Consider the following 19197-nt stretch of genomic DNA (forward strand, 5'->3'; position numbering starts at 1 on the left):
TATAAGAGTTGTGTGTATATGTATGTAAGTCTGCATATGGATTCATGTATGCCTGCATATACATTGTTTATATATATATATATATATGTGTGTGTGTGTGCGTATGTGCCTGTATATGGATGTGTAAGAGTGTAAATATATATGTATATGTATGTATGTGTATTTGCGCCTGCGTTAACGTATGTATTATAAAAAAAACAACCCACTGTAAACTGAAATGGACAAGTCGACGTATAGCGACTACGAAAATTTTAAATGACCCCTGTACCTGTCAAAAGAGATGACATCTAAACTAATCCTTTCCCTCCTCTCTCTCTCTCTCTCTCTCTCTCTCTCTCTCTCTCTCATCTCCTTAATATACCTTACTGAACAAGCAAAAGGCAGTTAAAATTTAAAACCTAAAAATTGAAACTTCCCCCTCCTCTCCTTACCCCCCTCCCTTTTTCTTTTCTTTACCATCCTCTCTCCACCTCCACCTCCCTATATGCATATATCTCCACCCATGCCTACCTGAATCTGCTACCCCCACACACAAAATACAATCTAATGTATCTCAACCTTCAAAACTGAAATATTGTCAATACCGGTCTCCCTCCTCCCCTTATTTTCTCCTACCTCAACCCCCCTTTTTTCTTATTTCTTCTAAAACACTTCTTCCTAATACTAACAACCACTTCTGTAAGGTTTGACGAGGCTGTTAGATCGTAAACATGGTCCAACATCTGAAACATATGTAACCAAACAGATAAAACGATAATAAAAACAATAGAACACACAAACACGCATATATATATTGTTTCCTTTTCAGATTAAATATGCTTTTAACTCTTTTTCGAAGTGATTTGTAACATGTTTTATTAACTATTTTCTCTTATTATAAGCTCTATCTCCTATTTGGTTTTATTGAGCTTTTACATCTGGTTGAGATTACTTTATAAATATTAATTCTTTAATATTTATAATATACTTTAGTTTTACCATCTCGGATCATTTTGGTAAATTAAATTGTAATTTTTATTATATATATATATATATATATATATATATATATATATATATATAGATACGTTTAATAATAACAAAATATATAATATTAAGAGATTTCAATATAAAGATAAACCAATTATGTATTAACATCACACTCATTTTGTTTTATTAATTAATTATGTAATAATTTATTTAATTAATTATGTAATAATTCGTCTTTTAATCATTTATTTAATTAATAACGTTATAATTCGTCTTCTAAAATTTATTTAATTAATAATGTAGTAATTCGTCTTTTAATAATTTATTTAATTAATTATGTAGTAATTCGTCTTTTAATAATTTATTTAAATAATAACGTAATAATTCGTCTTTTTATGATTTACTTAATTAATAATGTAATAATTTGTATTTTAAATATTTATTTCATTAATCACGTAATAATTCGTCTTTTAATAATTTATTTAATTAATAATGTAATAATTCGTTTTTAATAATTTATTTAATTAATTATGTAATGATTCGTCTTTAAATAATGTATTTAATTAATTATGTAATAATTCGTCTTTTAATAATTTATTCAATTAAAATTGTAATAATTCGTCTTTTAATAATTATGTTATTAATAATGTAATGATTTGACTTTTAATAATGTATTTAATTATTAATGTAATAATTCGTCTTTTAATAATTTATTTAATTAATAATGTAATAATTCGCCTTTTAATAATTTATTTATTTAATAATGTAATAATTCGTCTTTTAATAATTTATTTAATTAATAATGTAATATTTCGTCTTTTAATAATTTATTTTATTAATTATGTCATAATTCGTCTTCTTATAATTATTTAATTAATAATGTAATAACTAGTCTTAAAATAATTATGTTATTAATAATATAATAATTCGTCTTTTAATAATTTATTTAATTAATAATATAATAAATCGTCTTTTAATAATTATGTTATAAATAATGTGATAATTCGTCTTTTAATAATTTATTTAATTAATAATGTAATAACTAGTCTTAAAATAATTATGGTATTAATATTGTAATAATTCGTCTTTTAATAATCTATTTAATTAATAATGTAATAATTCGTCTTTTAATAATGATGTAATTAATAATGTAAAAATTCGTCTTTTAATAATTTATTAAATTAATAATGTTATAATTAATCTTTTAATAACTATGTAATTAATAACGTAATAATTCGTCTTTTAATAATCTATTAAATTAATAATGTAATAAATCGCCATTTGATAATTATGTAATTAATAATGTAATGATTTGTCTTTTAATAATTTATTTAATTAATTATGTAATAATTCGTCTTTTAATAATTAATTTAATTAATTATGTAATAATTCGTCTTTTAATAATTTATTTAATTAATAACGTCATACTTCGTCTTTTATAATTAATTTAATTAATAATGTAATAATTCGTCTTTTAATAATTTATTAAATTTATTATGTAATAATTCGTCTTTTAATCATTTATTTTATGTTTAACGTAATAATTCGTCTTTTAATAATTTATTTAATTAATAATGTAATCATTCGTCTTTTAATAATTTATTTAATTAATAATGTAATAATTCGCTTTTTAATAATTATGTAATTAATAATGTAATAATTCGTCTTTTAATAATTTATTAAATTAATAATGTTATAATTAATCTTTTAATAACTATGTAATTAATAACGTAATTATTCGTCTTTTAATAATCTATTAAATTAATAATGTAATAAATCGCCATTTGATAATTATGTAATTAATAATGTAATGATTTGTCTTTTAATAATTTATTTAATTAATTATGTAATAATTCGTCTTTTAATAATTAATTTAATTCATTATGTAATAATTCGTCTTTTAATAATTGATTTAATTAATAACGTCATATTTCGTCTTTTATAATTAATTTAATTAATAATGTAATAATTCGTCTTTTAATAATTTATTAAATTAATTATGTAATAATTCGTCTTTTAATCATTTATTTTATGTATAACCTTATAATTCGTCTTTTAATAATTTATTTAATTAATAATGTAATAATTCGTCTTTTAATAATTTATTAAATTATTTATGTAATAATTCGTAATTTAATAATTTATTGAATTAATAATGTAATAATTCGTCTTTTTATTATTTATTTAATTAATAATGTAATAATTCGTCTTTTAATAATTCATTCAATTAATTATGTAATGATTCGTCTTTAAATAATTTATTTACTTAATTATGTAATAATTCGTCTTTTAATACTTATTTAATTAATAATGTAATAACTAGTCTTTTTATAATTATGTAATATTTATTTATTTAATTAAAAATAATTTAATTAATAATATTTATGTAATATTTATTTATTTAATTAATAATATAATAAATCGTCTATTAATAATCATGTTATTAATGTTGTAATAATTCGTCTTTTCATAATTTATTTAATTAATAATGTAATAATTCGTCTTTTAATAATTTATTTAATTAATAATGGTATAATTCTTCTTTTAATAATTATGTAATTAATAATGTAATCATTCGTCTTTTAATAATGTATTAAATTAATAATGTTATAGTTAATCGTTTAATAACTATGTAATTAATAACGTAATAATTCGTCTTTTAATAATTTATTTAATTAATAATGTAATAAATCGCCATTTGATAATTATGGAATTAATAACGTAATAATTTGTCTTTTAATAATTTATTTAATTAATTATGTAATAATTCGTCTTTTAATAATTTATTTAATTAATTATGTAGTAATTTATCTTTTAATAATTTATTTAATTAATAAGGTAATACTTCGTCTTTTAATAATTTATTGAATTAATAATGTAATAATTCGTCTTTTTATTATTTATTTAATTAATAATATAATAATTCGTCTTTTAATAATTCATTCAATTAATTATGTAATGATTTGTCTTTAAATAATTTATTTACGTTATTACGTAATAATTCGTATTTTAATAGTTATTTAATTAATAATGTAATAACTAGTCTTTTAATAATTATGTAATTAATAATGTAATGATTTGACTTTTAATAATTTAATTAAATAATATTGTAATAATTCGTCTTTTAATAATTTATTTAATTAATAATGTAATAATTCGTCTTTTAATAATTATGTAATTAATAATGTAATAATTCGTCTTTTAATAATTTATTAAATTAATAATATTATAATTAAACTTTTAATAACTATGTAAGTAATAACGTAGTAATTCGTCTTTTAATAATCTATTTAATTAATAATGTAATAAATCGCCATTTGATAATTATGTAATTAATAATGTAATGATTTGTCTTTTAATAATTTATTTAATTAATTATGTAATAATTCGTCTTTTATAATTTATTTAATTAATAAAGTTAAAATTCGTCTTTTAATAATTAATACAATTAATTATGTAATAATTCGTCTTTAAATCATTTATTTTATGTATAACGTAATAATTCGTCTTTTAATCATTTATTTAATTAATAATGTAATAATTCGTCTTTTAATAATTTATTTAATTAATAATGTAATCATTCGTCTTTTAATAATTTATTAAATTATTTATGTAATAATTCGTAATTTAATAATTTACTGAATTAATAATGTAATAATTCGTCTTTTTCTTATTTATTTAATTAATAATGTAATAATTCGTCTTTTAATAATTCATTCAAATGATTATGTAATGATTCGGCTTTAAATAATTTATTTACTTAATTATGTAATAATTCGTCTTTTAATAGTTATTTAATTAATAATGTAATAACTAGTCTTTTAATAATTATTAATATTTATTCATTTAATTAATAATAATTTAATTAATAATATTTGTGAAATATTTATTTATTTAATTAATAATATAATAAATCGTCTATTAATAATTATGTTATTAATATTGTAATAATTCGTCTTTTAATAATTTATCTAATTAATAATGTAATAACTCGTCTTTTCATAATTTATTTAATTAATAATGGTATAATTCTTCTTTTAATAATTATGTAATTAATAATGTAATAATTCGTCTTTTAATAATTTATTTAATTAATAATGTTATAATTAATCGTTTAATAACTATGTAATTAATAACGTAATAATTCGTCTTTTAATAATTTATTTAATTAATAATGTAATAAATCGCCATTTGATAATTATGGAATTAATAACGTAATAATTTGTCGTTTAATAATTGATTTAATTAATAACGTCATACTTCGTCATTTATAATTTATTTAATTAATAATGTAATAATACGTCTTTTAATAATTTATTAAATTTATTATGTAATAATTCGTCTTTTAATCATTTATTTTATGTATAACGTAATAATTCGTCTTTTAATAATTTATTTAATTAATAATGTAATAATTCGTCTTTTAATAATTTATTAAATTATTTATGTAATAATTCGTAATTTAATAATTTATTGAATTAATTATGTAATAATTCGTCTTTTTATTATTTATTTAATTAATAATGTAATAATTCGTCTTTTAATAATTCATTCAATTAATTATGTAATGATTCGTCTTTCAATAATTTATTTACTTAATTATGTAATAATTCGTCTTTTAATAGTTATTTAATTAATAATGTAATAACTAGTCTTTTTATAATTATGTAATATTTATTTTTATTATTAAAAATAATTACATTAATAATATTTATGTAATATTTATTTATTAAATTAATAATATAATAAATCGTCTATTAATAATTATGCTATTAATGTTGTAATAATTCGTCTTTTAATAATTTATCTAATTAATAATGTAATAATTCGTCTTTTAATAATTTATTTAATTAATAATGGTGTAATTCTTCTTTTAATAATTATGTAATTAATAATGTAATCATTCGTCTTTTAATAATTTATTAAATTAGTAATGTTATAGTTAATCGTTTAATTACTATGTAATTAATAATGTAATAAATCGCCATTTGATAATTATGGAATTAATAACGTAATAATTTGTCTTTTAATAATTTATTTAATTAATTATGTAATAATTCGTCTTTTAATGATTTATTTAATTAATTATGTAATAATTTATCTTTTAATAATTCATTTTATTAATAAGGTAATACTTCGTCTTTTAATAATTTATTGAATTAATAATGTAATAATTCGTCTTTTTATTATTTATTTAATTAATAATATAATAATTCGTCTTTTAATAATTCATTCAATTAATTATGTAATGATTTGTCTTTAAATAATTTATTTACGTTATTACGTAATAATTCGTCTTTTAATAGTTATTTAATTAATAATGTAATAACTAGTCTTTTAATAATTATGTAATTAATAATGTAATGATTTGACTTTTAATAATTTAATTAAATAATATTGTAATAATTCGTCTTTTGATAATTTATTAAATTAATAATGTAATAATTCGTCTTTTAATAATTATGTAATTAATAATGTAATAATTCGTCTTTTAATAATTATGTAATTAATAATGTAATAATTCGTCTTTTAATAATTTATTAAATTAATAATATTATAATTAAACTTTTAATAACTATGTAAGTAATAACGTAGTAATTCGTCTTTTAATAATCTATTTAATTAATAATGTAATAAATCGCCATTTGATAATTATGTAATTAATAATGTAATGATTTGTCTTTTAATAATTTATTTAATTAATTATGTAATAATTCGTCTTTTATAATTTATTTAATTAATAATGTTAAAATTCGTCTTTTAATAATTAATACAATTAATTATGTAATAATTCGTCTTTAAATCATTTATTTTATGTATAACGTAATAATTCGTCTTTTAATCATTTATTTAATTAATAATGTAATAATTCGTCTTTTAATAATTTATTTAATTAATAATGTAATCATTCGTCTTTTAATAATTTATTAAATTATTTATGTAATAATTCGTAATTTAATAATTTACTGAATTAATAATGTAATAATTCGTCTTTTTCTTATTTATTTAATTAATAATGTAATAATTCGTCTTTTAATAATTCATTCAATTAATTATGTAATGATTCGGCTTTAAATAATTTATTTACTTAATTATGTAATAATTCGTCTTTTAATAGTTATTTAATTAATAATGTAATAACTAGTCTTTTAATAATTATTAATATTTATTCATTTAATTAATAATAATTTAATTAATAATATTTGTGAAATATTTATTTATTTAATTAATAATATAATAAATCGTCTATTAATAATTATGTTATTAATATTGTAATAATTCGTCTTTTAATAATTTATCTAATTAATAATGTAATAACTCGTCTTTTCATAATTTATTTAATTAATAATGGTATAATTCTTCTTTTAATAATTATGTAATTAATAATGTAATAATTCGTCTTTTAATAATTTATTTAATTAATAATGTTATAATTAATCGTTTAATAACTATGTAATTAATAACGTAATAATTCGTCTTTTAATAATTTATTTAATTAATAATGTAATAAATCGCCATTTGATAATTATGGAATTAATAACGTAATAATTTGTCGTTTAATAATTGATTTAATTAATAACGTCATACTTCGTCTTTTATAATTTATTTAATTAATAATGTAATAATTCGTCTTTTAATAATTTATTAAATTTATTATGTAATAATTCGTCTTTTAATCATTTATTTTATGTATAACGTAATAATTCGTCTTTTAATAATTTATTTAATTAATAATGTAATAATTCGTCTTTTAATAATTTATTAAATTATTTATGTAATAATTCGTAATTTAATAATTTATTGAATTAATTATGTAATAATTCGTCTTTTTATTATTTATTTAATTAATAATGTAATAATTCGTCTTTTAATAATTCATTCAATTAATTATGTAATGATTCGTCTTTCAATAATTTATTTACTTAATTATGTAATAATTCGTCTTTTAATAGTTATTTAATTAATAATGTAATAACTAGTCTTTTTATAATTATGTAATATTTATTTTTATTATTAAAAATAATTACATTAATAATATTTATGTAATATTTATTTATAAAATTAATAATATAATAAATCGTCTATTAATAATTATGCTATTAATGTTGTAATAATTCGTCTTTTAATAATTTATCTAATTAATAATGTAATAATTCGTCTTTTAATAATTTATTTAATTAATAATGGTGTAATTCTTCTTTTAATAATTATGTAATTAATAATGTAATCATTCGTCTTTTAATAATTTATTAAATTAGTAATGTTATAGTTAATCGTTTAATTACTATGTAATTAATAATGTAATAAATCGCCATTTGATAATTATGGAATTAATAACGTAATAATTTGTCTTTTAATAATTTATTTAATTAATTATGTAATAATTCGTCTTTTAATGATTTATTTAATTAATTATGTAATAATTTATCTTTTAATAATTCATTTTATTAATAAGGTAATACTTCGTCTTTTAATAATTTATTGAATTAATAATGTAATAATTCGTCTTTTTATTATTTATTTAATTAATAATATAATAATTCGTCTTTTAATAATTCATTCAATTAATTATGTAATGATTTGTCTTTAAATAATTTATTTACGTTATTACGTAATAATTCGTCTTTTAATAGTTATTTAATTAATAATGTAATAACTAGTCTTTTAATAATTATGTAATTAATAATGTAATGATTTGACTTTTAATAATTTAATTAAATAATATTGTAATAATTCGTCTTTTGATAATTTATTAAATTAATAATGTAATAATTCGTCTTTTAATAATTATGTAATTAATAATGTAATAATTCGTCTTTTAATAATTTATTTAATTAATAATGTTATAATTAATCCTTTAATAACTATGTAATTAATAACGTAATAATTCGTCTTTTAATAATTTATTTAATTAATAATGTAATAAATAGCCATTTGATAATTATGGAATTAATAACGTAATAATTTGTCTTTTAATAATTGATTTAATTAATAACGTCATACTTCGTCTTTTATAATTTATTTAATTAATAATGTAATAATTCGTCTTTTAATAATTTATTAAATTAATTATGTAATAATTCGTCTTTTAATCATTTATTTTATGTATAACGTAATAATTCGTCTTTTAATAATTTATTTAATTAATAATGTAATACTACGTCTTTTAATAATTTATTAAATTATTTATGTAATAATTCGTAATTTAATAATTTATTGAATTAATAATGTAATAATTCGTCTTTTTATTATTTATTTAATTAATAATGTAATAATTCGTGTTTTAATAATTCATTCAATTAATTATGTAATGATTCGTCTTTCAATAATTTATTTACTTAATTATGTAATAATTCGTCTTTTAATAGTTATTTAATTAATAATGTAATAACTAGTCTTTTTATAATTATGTAATATTTATTTATTTAATTAAAAATAATTTAATTAATAATATTTATGTAATATTTATTTATTAAATTAATAATATAATAAATCGTCTATTAATAATTATGTTATTAATGTTGTAATAATTCGTCTTTTAATAATTTATTTAATTAATAATGTAATAATTCGTCTTTTAATAATTTATTAAATTAATAATGTAATAATTCGTCTTTTAATCATTATGTAATTAATAATGTAATAATTCGTCTTTTAATAATTTATTAAATTAATAATATTATAATTAAACTTTTAATAACTATGTAATTAATAACGTAGTAAGTTGTCTTTTAATAATCTATTTAATTAATAATGTAATAAATCGCCATTTGCTAATTATGTAATTAATAATGTAATGATTTGTCTTTTAATAATTTATTTAATTAATTATGTAATAATTCGTCTTTTATAATTTATTCAATTAATAACGTCATACTTCGTCTTTTATAATTTATTTAATTAATAATGTTAAAATTCGTCTTTTAATAATTAATACAATTAATGATGTAATAATTCGTCTTTTAATCATTTATTTTATGTATAACGTAATAATTCGTCTTTTAATAATTTATTTAATTAATAATGTAATGATTTGTCTTGTAATAATTTATTTAATTAATTATGTTATAATTCGTCTTTTAATAATTAATTTAATTTAATCGTCTTTCAATAGTTTATATAATTAATAATTTAATAAATCGCCATTTGATAATTATGTAATCAATAACGTAATAATTTGTCTTTTAATAATTTATTTAATTAATAACGTAACAATTCGTCTTTTAATAATCAATTTAATGAATTATGTAATAATTCATCTTTTAATAATGTATTTAATTAATAAGGTAATACTTCGTCTTTTATAATTTATTTAATTAATAATGTAATAAGTCATCTTTTAATACTTTTTTTTATTAATTATGTAATAATTCTGTCTTTTAATAATTTATTAAATTAATTGTGTAATAATTCGTAATTAAATAATTTACTGAATTAATAATGTAATAATTCGTCTTTTTATTATTTATTTAATTAATAATGTAATAATTCGTCTTTTAATAATTCATTCAATTAATTATGTAATGATTCGTCTTTAAATAATGTATTTACGTTATGTAATAATTCGTCTTTTAATAGTTATTTAATTTATAATGTAATAACTAGTCTTTTAATAATTATGTAATAAATAATGTAATGATTTGACTTTTAATAGTTTATTTAATTAATAATGTAATATTTCGTCTTTTAATAATTTATTTAATTAATAATGTAATAATTCGTCTTTTAATAATCCATTTAATTAATTATGTAATAATTCGTCTCCTTATAATTATTTCATTAATAATGTAATAACTTGTCTTAAAATAATGATGTCATTAATAATGTAATAATTCGTCTTTTAATTGTTTATTTTATTAATAATATAATAAATCGTCTTTTTATAATTATTTAATTAATTATGTAATAATTCGTTTTTTAATAATTTATTTAATTAATAATGTAATAATTCGTCTTTTAATAATTTATTTAATTAATAACGTAATACTTCGTCTTTTATAATTTATTTAATTAATAATGTAATAAGTCATATTTAATAATTTATTTAATTAATTATGTAATAATTCGTCTTTAAATAATTTATTTAATTAATAACGCAATAATTCGTCTTTTAATAATTTATTTAATTAATAACGTAATAAATCGTCTTTTAATAATTTATTTAATTAATAACGTAATAACTCGTCTTTTAATAATTTATTTAATTAATAATGTAATAATTCGTCTTTTAATAATTTATTAAGTTAATTATGTAATAATTCGTAATTTAATAATTTATTGAATTAATAATGTAATAATTGGTCTTTTTATTATTTATTTAAGTAATAATGTAATAATTCGTCTTTTAATAATTTATTCAATTAATTATGTAATAATTCGTCTTTAAAAAATTTATTTACTTAATTATGTAATAATTCGTCTTTTAATAGTTATTTAATTTATAATATAATCACTAGTCTTTTAATAATTATGTAATTAATAATGTAATGATTTGACTTTTAATAATTTATTTTATTATTAATGTAATAATTCGGTTTTTAATAATTTATTAAATTAATAATGTAATAATTCGTCTTTTGATAATTTATTTATTTTATAATGTAATAATTCGTCTTTTAATAATTTGTTTAATTAATAATGTAATAATTCGTCTTTTAATAATTCTTTTTATTAATGATGTAATAAGTCGTCTTCTTATAATTATTTAATTAATAATATAATAACTAGTCTGAAAATAATTATCTTATTAATAATGTAATAATTCGTCTTTTAATAATTTATTTTATTAATTATATAATAAATCGTCTTTTTATAATTATGTTATTAATAATGTAATAATTTGTAATCTATTAATTTATTTAATTAATAATGTAATAATTCGTCTTTTAATAATTTATTTAATTAATAACGTAATAATACGTCTTTTAATAATGTATTTAATTAATAATGTAATAATTCGTCTTTTAATAATTTATTTAATTTATAATTTAATAATTCGTCTTTTAATAATGTATTTAATTAATAATGTAATAAATCGTCTTTTTATAATTTATTTTATTAATAATGTAATAATTCTGTTGATCACGTGTTTAGTTTAATGGGCGGAATGTACTGAGTCAGAAACAGATACACGTTGCTCAGAAAAGAAACAGTTGGAGATTTTATGTATACAGACACACTCGGAAAATACCCAACTCTGAAGGATTTTGCAACAGTTTGTGTTCTCTTACAGAGATTCACATCATAATGTATTGTTAATAAACCTTCTGAAACGTCTTGATAAAAATCCATTACATAATTCTCATTCAAGAAACATTGAAGGATTTAAGGGATTTAAAAAAAAAAAGAAATTACAGTATGTGAACTTTTATTAATTTGTGTTTCATTTTAGAGATGAAATTTAATGCAAATCTGAAATATTTAAATTTTCGATACTAATGCAGAGAATGTATCGTGCTTAAATAATGACGTTATTATTTAGAAACCCATTCTAAACATAGGGAGGGGAGTACCTAACAATTTAATTAAACGAAAGATACCGTAAAAAATGAATTTAACTTGACAATCATATTCTGCATTTTTGTTCTTTCAATTTTTAAATGAGTCTGTGACTCTAAACACTCCAAAAAACCTGATTAAGGTGGATATTTTCGTTTAATACATACTCCTACTCCCAACTAATCTGAGTATTTGATAATTTCTCATATTGCTTTTACTCCTTTTTTGTCACTTTGTATGAAACTAAACTAACTTATATGCGCGCTACAAATGTTATTTATCATAAAAAAATAATTACTGAACGTCAGTAAACATAAAAAAATTATATTAAAATATTTTAAATATGTTTGCATTAAAAACAAAGGGGGCGATGATAGTTCTAACAATGTTGAAAGAGAAGCCAGCACTGATGATATGAAAATTAGGAACTTTGTGGGAAAAAGTGTTGCATTTTAGCAGAACAACCTTTTCGGGAACAATCAGTCTTAACTGTATAAAGAATTAAATGGTAGTAAACAGGTGGGAAATAACAACATTTCAAATGCAGATGATGCAGGAAGTTCTGAAGTGGGATTTGGTCTGTCGAAGGGCGACATAATGAGAAGGCTAGCTGGTTGGGAGAGGTCAGAGAAAGGCTATCAGGAATGCAGCAGATGGAGAACGTCGAGATAACCATTGATGACATGAAGGCTGGCATATGAAGGATGATAAACTGGAAGGCACCTGGTCCAGATGGAGTAATGGGCTTCTGGTTCAAACAGTTCCAATGCCTTCATTCACCTATAGCTGCTGCCCTGCAAAGGATCGTAGAATGTCCCTGATTGGCTTGTTAAAGGAAGGACGACACTGATTTGGAAGGATCCTGCAAAGGGGACAGCTACCAGCAATTACAGACCGATTATATGTCTACTAGTAATGTGGAAGTTTTAATCGGAATCTTTGCAGAAAAAGTTTATGAACATCTTTTGAGTAATATTGTTCTCCCTGGTGAACAGAAAGAATGTTGAAAAGGCCTGAGGGGCACCAAGGATCAACTAATGATTGATAAGGCAGTAATGCAGAATGCAAAGAGAAAGAAGAGGAATCTGAGTGCAGCATGGATCGATTACAGAAAGGCTTATGACATGGTTCCTCATTCATGGATCCTTGAAACTTCCAAGGAGATTTGTTACCTCCCTTCTTTTTGTAAGGCTAATGATGCCACTGAGTATCCTCTTAAAGAGATAGAAGCTAGGGTATAATTTTGCATCTTGCAGCAGACGCCTGGACCATCAACTATTTTTGGATGATTTGGTAGAAATGAGAAGGCAATGGAGAGTGGTAAATTCGTTTGGACAAACTCAGAAGACATCGGGATGGAGTTTGGGATGAGTAAATGTGTGACACTGGTGATGAAAAGGGGAATAAAGGTTCATTCGAATGGAACAGTGCTGCCAAATGGAGAAATCATGAAAGAAATAGAAGATACAGGGTATAAGTATTTGGGAATGCTGGAGGGTGTAGGCATCATGAACAGAGAGATGAAAGAGAAAGGAGTGGATGCTTAAGGTTGTGGCCAATGAAGTGGAGGCATGTGAGACTAAGGCTGAGTATGTGAAACCTATGGACAGAGAAAGGGCAGAGGAACTGGCTAGGAAGAAAATGCACAGAAAGTTCTTCCAGGATGTAGCAGATGTGGCTGATGAAAAATCATAGCAATTGCTTAGAGCGGGCATTATGAACACGAGTGTTCAAAAAAGTAGTTCTAGGAGAGGAAGTTTCTGTAGAATGCTGGACATGTGGTAAGGCCTCAGAATCAATTGCACATCTTGCAGCAGGGTGTAGCGGATTGGCACAAAGAGAGTACCGCAAAAGACACGTGTGTCATAATCGTATAGTTACTGACAGTATTATGATTGGGGAGTTTTATTCGCAAATGCGGCACATGACTTAGCAATATTAGTTATGACATCCACTGATTTCCATGTTTTTGGTCGACTCAGTCGAATATTAAAATAAATAATAAAACGAACAAAGACATTATGATAAAGAAATTTAAAAAAAAAGGTGATAAACTTAGAGAAAAACAAATATTTACTTACCTGCGGTGCCATTTTCGAAAATATTAACATAATGGAGTGATGGGTTACATATCGGGGCATTATCATTAATGTCCTGCAGAACGACGACAAGAGAAGCAGTGGCTGAGTAACCAGTTTTGTCCAAGACGGTCAATTTTAAGTCAGTTGTTTGGTAAAAGCCACTATCTCGGTCTAGTCTACTAGCCACTCTGATGTCACCTGTTAAGCGATTGATGTTGAACTTGCTGGCATCTTTCCCTAAATAAATAAAGAAAATAAATAAAAGCTGCTGTTATATAAATAAGTGTTAAATAAACAAACAGTTGCATCTTCACCAAGAAAAATAAATGGAAAAGGTGGATGTGCAATAGTGAAGATGCGCCATCATATGAAGGACTAGGTTCCCAAATAGAAACAAAGCGACGGTTAATTTTCTTATATTTCTTGAGCAGTGGCAGCTCCTGCATGGAGCTGTGGGACTGCAGACAGCACCCCCAAATTATTTCTACATAATATTAATGATAAAATTAAAAATAATACGTTTATTTTTTTATTATTATTATTTTATTTTTTTCTATGTGTACATTATAAAATCATTAAGTTTAATGTCGGTATCTCCAAATTCATATAAAAACAAAAATAAAACTTGCTTGGGGCTGTGAAATTCACAGTTACACTTTCTTAATGAAATTCTCTTGTGCGCATGCACGCTTTAGATGCTTTAGACAGCCAATGAAAGCCGCTTGAGGAACTGTCGCTTGTCGCAGCTCCGCGTCTCAGACGTTCGTGAAATTCGTTGTTTGCTTAGAGTGTGCGCCTGTATTGATGTGATAACATTGTTATTGAAAAAAAGGAGGCTTATTTACAATTTTTTAAAATTATTATTAAAATCTGCATATAACATGTTGTTGTACATAAAATATTGTGCTTTTTCTTTTTTTTTTTTTTTTTGTTAAATATGCACACTTTTAGCGTTGCGATTTAATTCAGTAGCAGACGGAAATATATAATATGCAGAAACTTTTTCTTTTATTATTACTAAAAGTATTCGGGGATTTAGCAGTGAAGCTAACACACGACCAAGGGTAAAAATCAAATATACAATAAATAAATCTTACCATAAAAATATAGTTACTTTTTCATCTACCTGCCTTTTTGTTTGTTTGTTTTAAGTAGTTTTAAATGCTATTTATTTTACAACAACTAAACTTTACAAAAAAACAAAACTGTTTACATTTCTTCCTAAAAGCAAACAAGCGAAGAAACAGTTTATGTTGAAAATACATTTTAGTTAGAAATCTTTTTAACTTGTATGTTTTAGATATAAAAAAATTAGCATTTATTTGCCTCCAACGAGGACAATGTTAGAAGTTTTACACTTTGAAAAATGTTTTCTTTTCACAAGTTTTTTTTTTAATTAAAATGTGTTTGTAAGTAAAAAAAAAAAGAGTTTTTATAATTATGCATTTTTAAACTTTACATTGAATTTATTAGTAGATGGGGCAGATAATATGCATAAAAAAATTAAAACTCCTTCTGGACTGAGACAATTTTAATATTTTGTTTTCTTTGGGGAGAAAGCTACATTAAAATTCGATGTTTTACAATGCTTATATATGACACCCTATTTTCTTATAATAAATCTCCACTTTATGTCGATCTTTACCGGCATGGGAAGGTCAGTAAATAGCCAAATGTACACTTTTTTATTTTGTATTTTATTTACAAATACGTTTTGTTATAAATATATTTTTAAAAATAAATTTTGTAAATAAAACTGTTATTAAATAAAACGCTATTTTCAAATAGTAAACTCCTAAATTAACCCTCGTAGGGAAGCAAGTCAATTTCAAAGTTTTTCTTTTTTGTTTTTATATAAAAAATAAGTTATTAAAAAATTGTAAATAAAATGTATTTTTAAAAATGTTTTTCGTTTGTTTGCAAAAAAAAAACGCAAACTTTTATTTAATCTGAAAAGTTTAAAAAGAATAAATGTATACATTATTTTTACTATTCTGTAAAGTGTACACAATTTTAAAAAAAAATTAATAAAAAAGTTTTTGCGTATTATCCATTTCTGCTTGATTATTTGTCTTTGTTATATATTTGAATATTTACTTGAATGTTTGTTTATTATTTGACTAAATATTTATTTATATATTCGAATTTCTTTTACACGATATTAAAACAATACGTAAAATTTTTGAAGTAGCACCCCCACTAATCTCAGGCACGAGCCGCCACTGTTCTTGAGTAAGCAATAGCGCTATATTCGCTAGGTTCAACAAACAAAGCATATATTGGAGACAAAGAAAAGAGCATACGGTCGAAGAAAAATATTTTTTATATATTTTCTGTTTTATTTTTTTAAAATAAAACGTCATTAACTTAAAGAAAAAGAAAAATGAAAATAAAAGTCAAAGTTCTTAATTGAAGGGCATACTATCTGGCAGGATAATTCTCATAGCAGTAATAGTTCGGATAGCCATGTGCGTTATTTATCTTTTCTTTGAATGAGTAAAAACGATTGTAGGTAACCATGTTATGGGCCTGTAGTTGTTGGTGGCGGTTCCCTTTCCGTGTCATTTTGCACCAGTATGGTTCTACCTTTGGTCATCCATTTTGCTTTGTAGATACATCCTTTCACGTTTTGTATTATTCTTTTGTGTACGGTCGTGAATTTGCTTAATTATTATTATTATTATTATTATTATTATTATTATTATTATTATCATTATTATTATTATTATTATTATTATTTACAACAATCTTTATTGTCATTATTATTATTAGCATTATTATTAATATATAATAAAATTATGCACATAATATTATTTTTCCGTTAATATATTCTTTCAAGTTTTATTTGTATTTATCAACTCTTAGTGTAATTTATACAAATATTGAAATCAGTTCTTGTTTTTTTATGCTGATGCCGGTTAGATGGAATGCAAACGAGTTTTCAAATTTTAAAACATTTAAAAAACACGTTCTTTTTTGTCTAACGCTTATATATATATATATATATATATAATCTCTTTCTCTCTATATATATATGTGTGTGTGTGTGTGTATGTATGCATGTATGTATGCATGTATGTATATATGTAATGAAATCAAAAGGATGTAGTGTTTACCTGATATACGCAATGGTAAACTTCAAACTAATATAAATAACAGTATTTATATATAGATAATTTAATCCTAACCGAATAAAAAAGCTCAATACGCAATAGAGAGTAGAGCTTATTATAAGAGAAAGGAAATAAAACTTTAAGTTGAACTTTACAATCAAAATTTATTGTTCGACTGAATACTAGAAAAAACAATTTACAAACTCCTTATTCCACGAAGTTTCAAAGAACGCTATTCTTTCTATTCTTCTCATCAGAGGGCAAAAAGAAATCATCAAATTATATTTGTAGCAACGCTAGAATTTGCTAGTTATGGCATTAGTGAAACCGCAATTTATTGTAGTCATAAATTGCCAAGAAAAACAAGGAAAAAATGTTGGATATGTAAAAAAAAAATATAAAAACAAACCACGCATAATATTTCAGCTTGCATGAAACTTCTCCCAAGGTAATTCGAAAGGCTAAAATAGTTCATTAGAGAATGGAGTCCAAAATTAAGTCTAGTGTAATGATGCATATAGTCCAGTTGGAAAGTTTTCAAAACAGCTGTAATAATGGAAATTGTTTTTTTTGTTGTTGTTTTTTTTTTTCGACGGCCCAAAGAAACGTTGGTCTCCAGTCAAATGGGATCGAGAAATAAAAAGAAGAGAAAAAATAGCATGTCAACCTTTATCGCCGGCTTAATTAGTGATTTAAAAAAAAAAGTGATTTCAGACCAAATTTAAAAAAATTAAGATCAGGATTAAAAAACAACAAAAAAAAAACAGCCCGTAAAATATTGTATTACTCTGACCGGATATTGGCTAGACAGGCCGAAACAAATTTTTCAGTAAAATGTTAAATTCGATGTCATTATTAAAAGGGGGAGGATGATGATTAGAAAGTTTTAAATGTTGCAGAATCTTAACTTATTAGTCATTATAAGTCATGATGTTAATGATGATGATAAAGGTGATGACATAATAATAATAATAATAATAATAATAATAATAATAATAATAATAATAATAATAATAATAATAAATGCAAAGTAATGCTAATAATAGTATAGTATATGAACATGTGTAATGATAATAATAGTAATAATAACAGTTAAACGACTAATAATCATAACTATCTTAGTAATAATAGTAACAAACTTAGTCATAATGAAAATAATAAAAAAGGTAATAAAAATGTTGATAATAATAATAATAATAATAATAATAATAATAATAATAATAATAATAGTTATAAAGATATTACTAGTAAAAAAATAGTAATAGAAATAAACATAATAATAGTGATAGTGATATTAATGATGATGCCAATAACATACTGATAATGATAAAATGTGGCAAAGATAAATATACACATATACATATATACACACATATAGATACACATACATATCTACATATATACACACATAAATACACCCATAGAAACACAAATATATATATATATATATATATATATATATATATAACGCACAAACACATACATACGTAGACATATATAAAAACAACACACGCGCACATACACACACATATATA

General features: G+C 20.5%; 1 protein-coding gene across 1 annotated transcript in view; it reads right to left on the reverse strand.

The window, feature by feature from the left end:
* Positions 1 to 19197, reverse strand: part of LOC145277819 (protocadherin Fat 4-like) — a 514458-nt gene that overhangs the window by 410142 nt on the left and 85119 nt on the right. The window contains exon 4 of the mRNA XM_080129718.1: positions 14550 to 14786. Coding sequence (XP_079985844.1) covers positions 14550 to 14786 — 237 coding nt within the window. The remainder of the gene's footprint in view (positions 1 to 14549; positions 14787 to 19197) is intronic.

The sequence above is a fragment of the Euprymna scolopes genome, chromosome 6, assembly GCF_053919585.1.
Source record: "Euprymna scolopes isolate OS-2025 chromosome 6, ASM5391958v1, whole genome shotgun sequence".
Lineage (NCBI taxonomy): Eukaryota > Metazoa > Mollusca > Cephalopoda > Sepiida > Sepiolidae > Euprymna > Euprymna scolopes.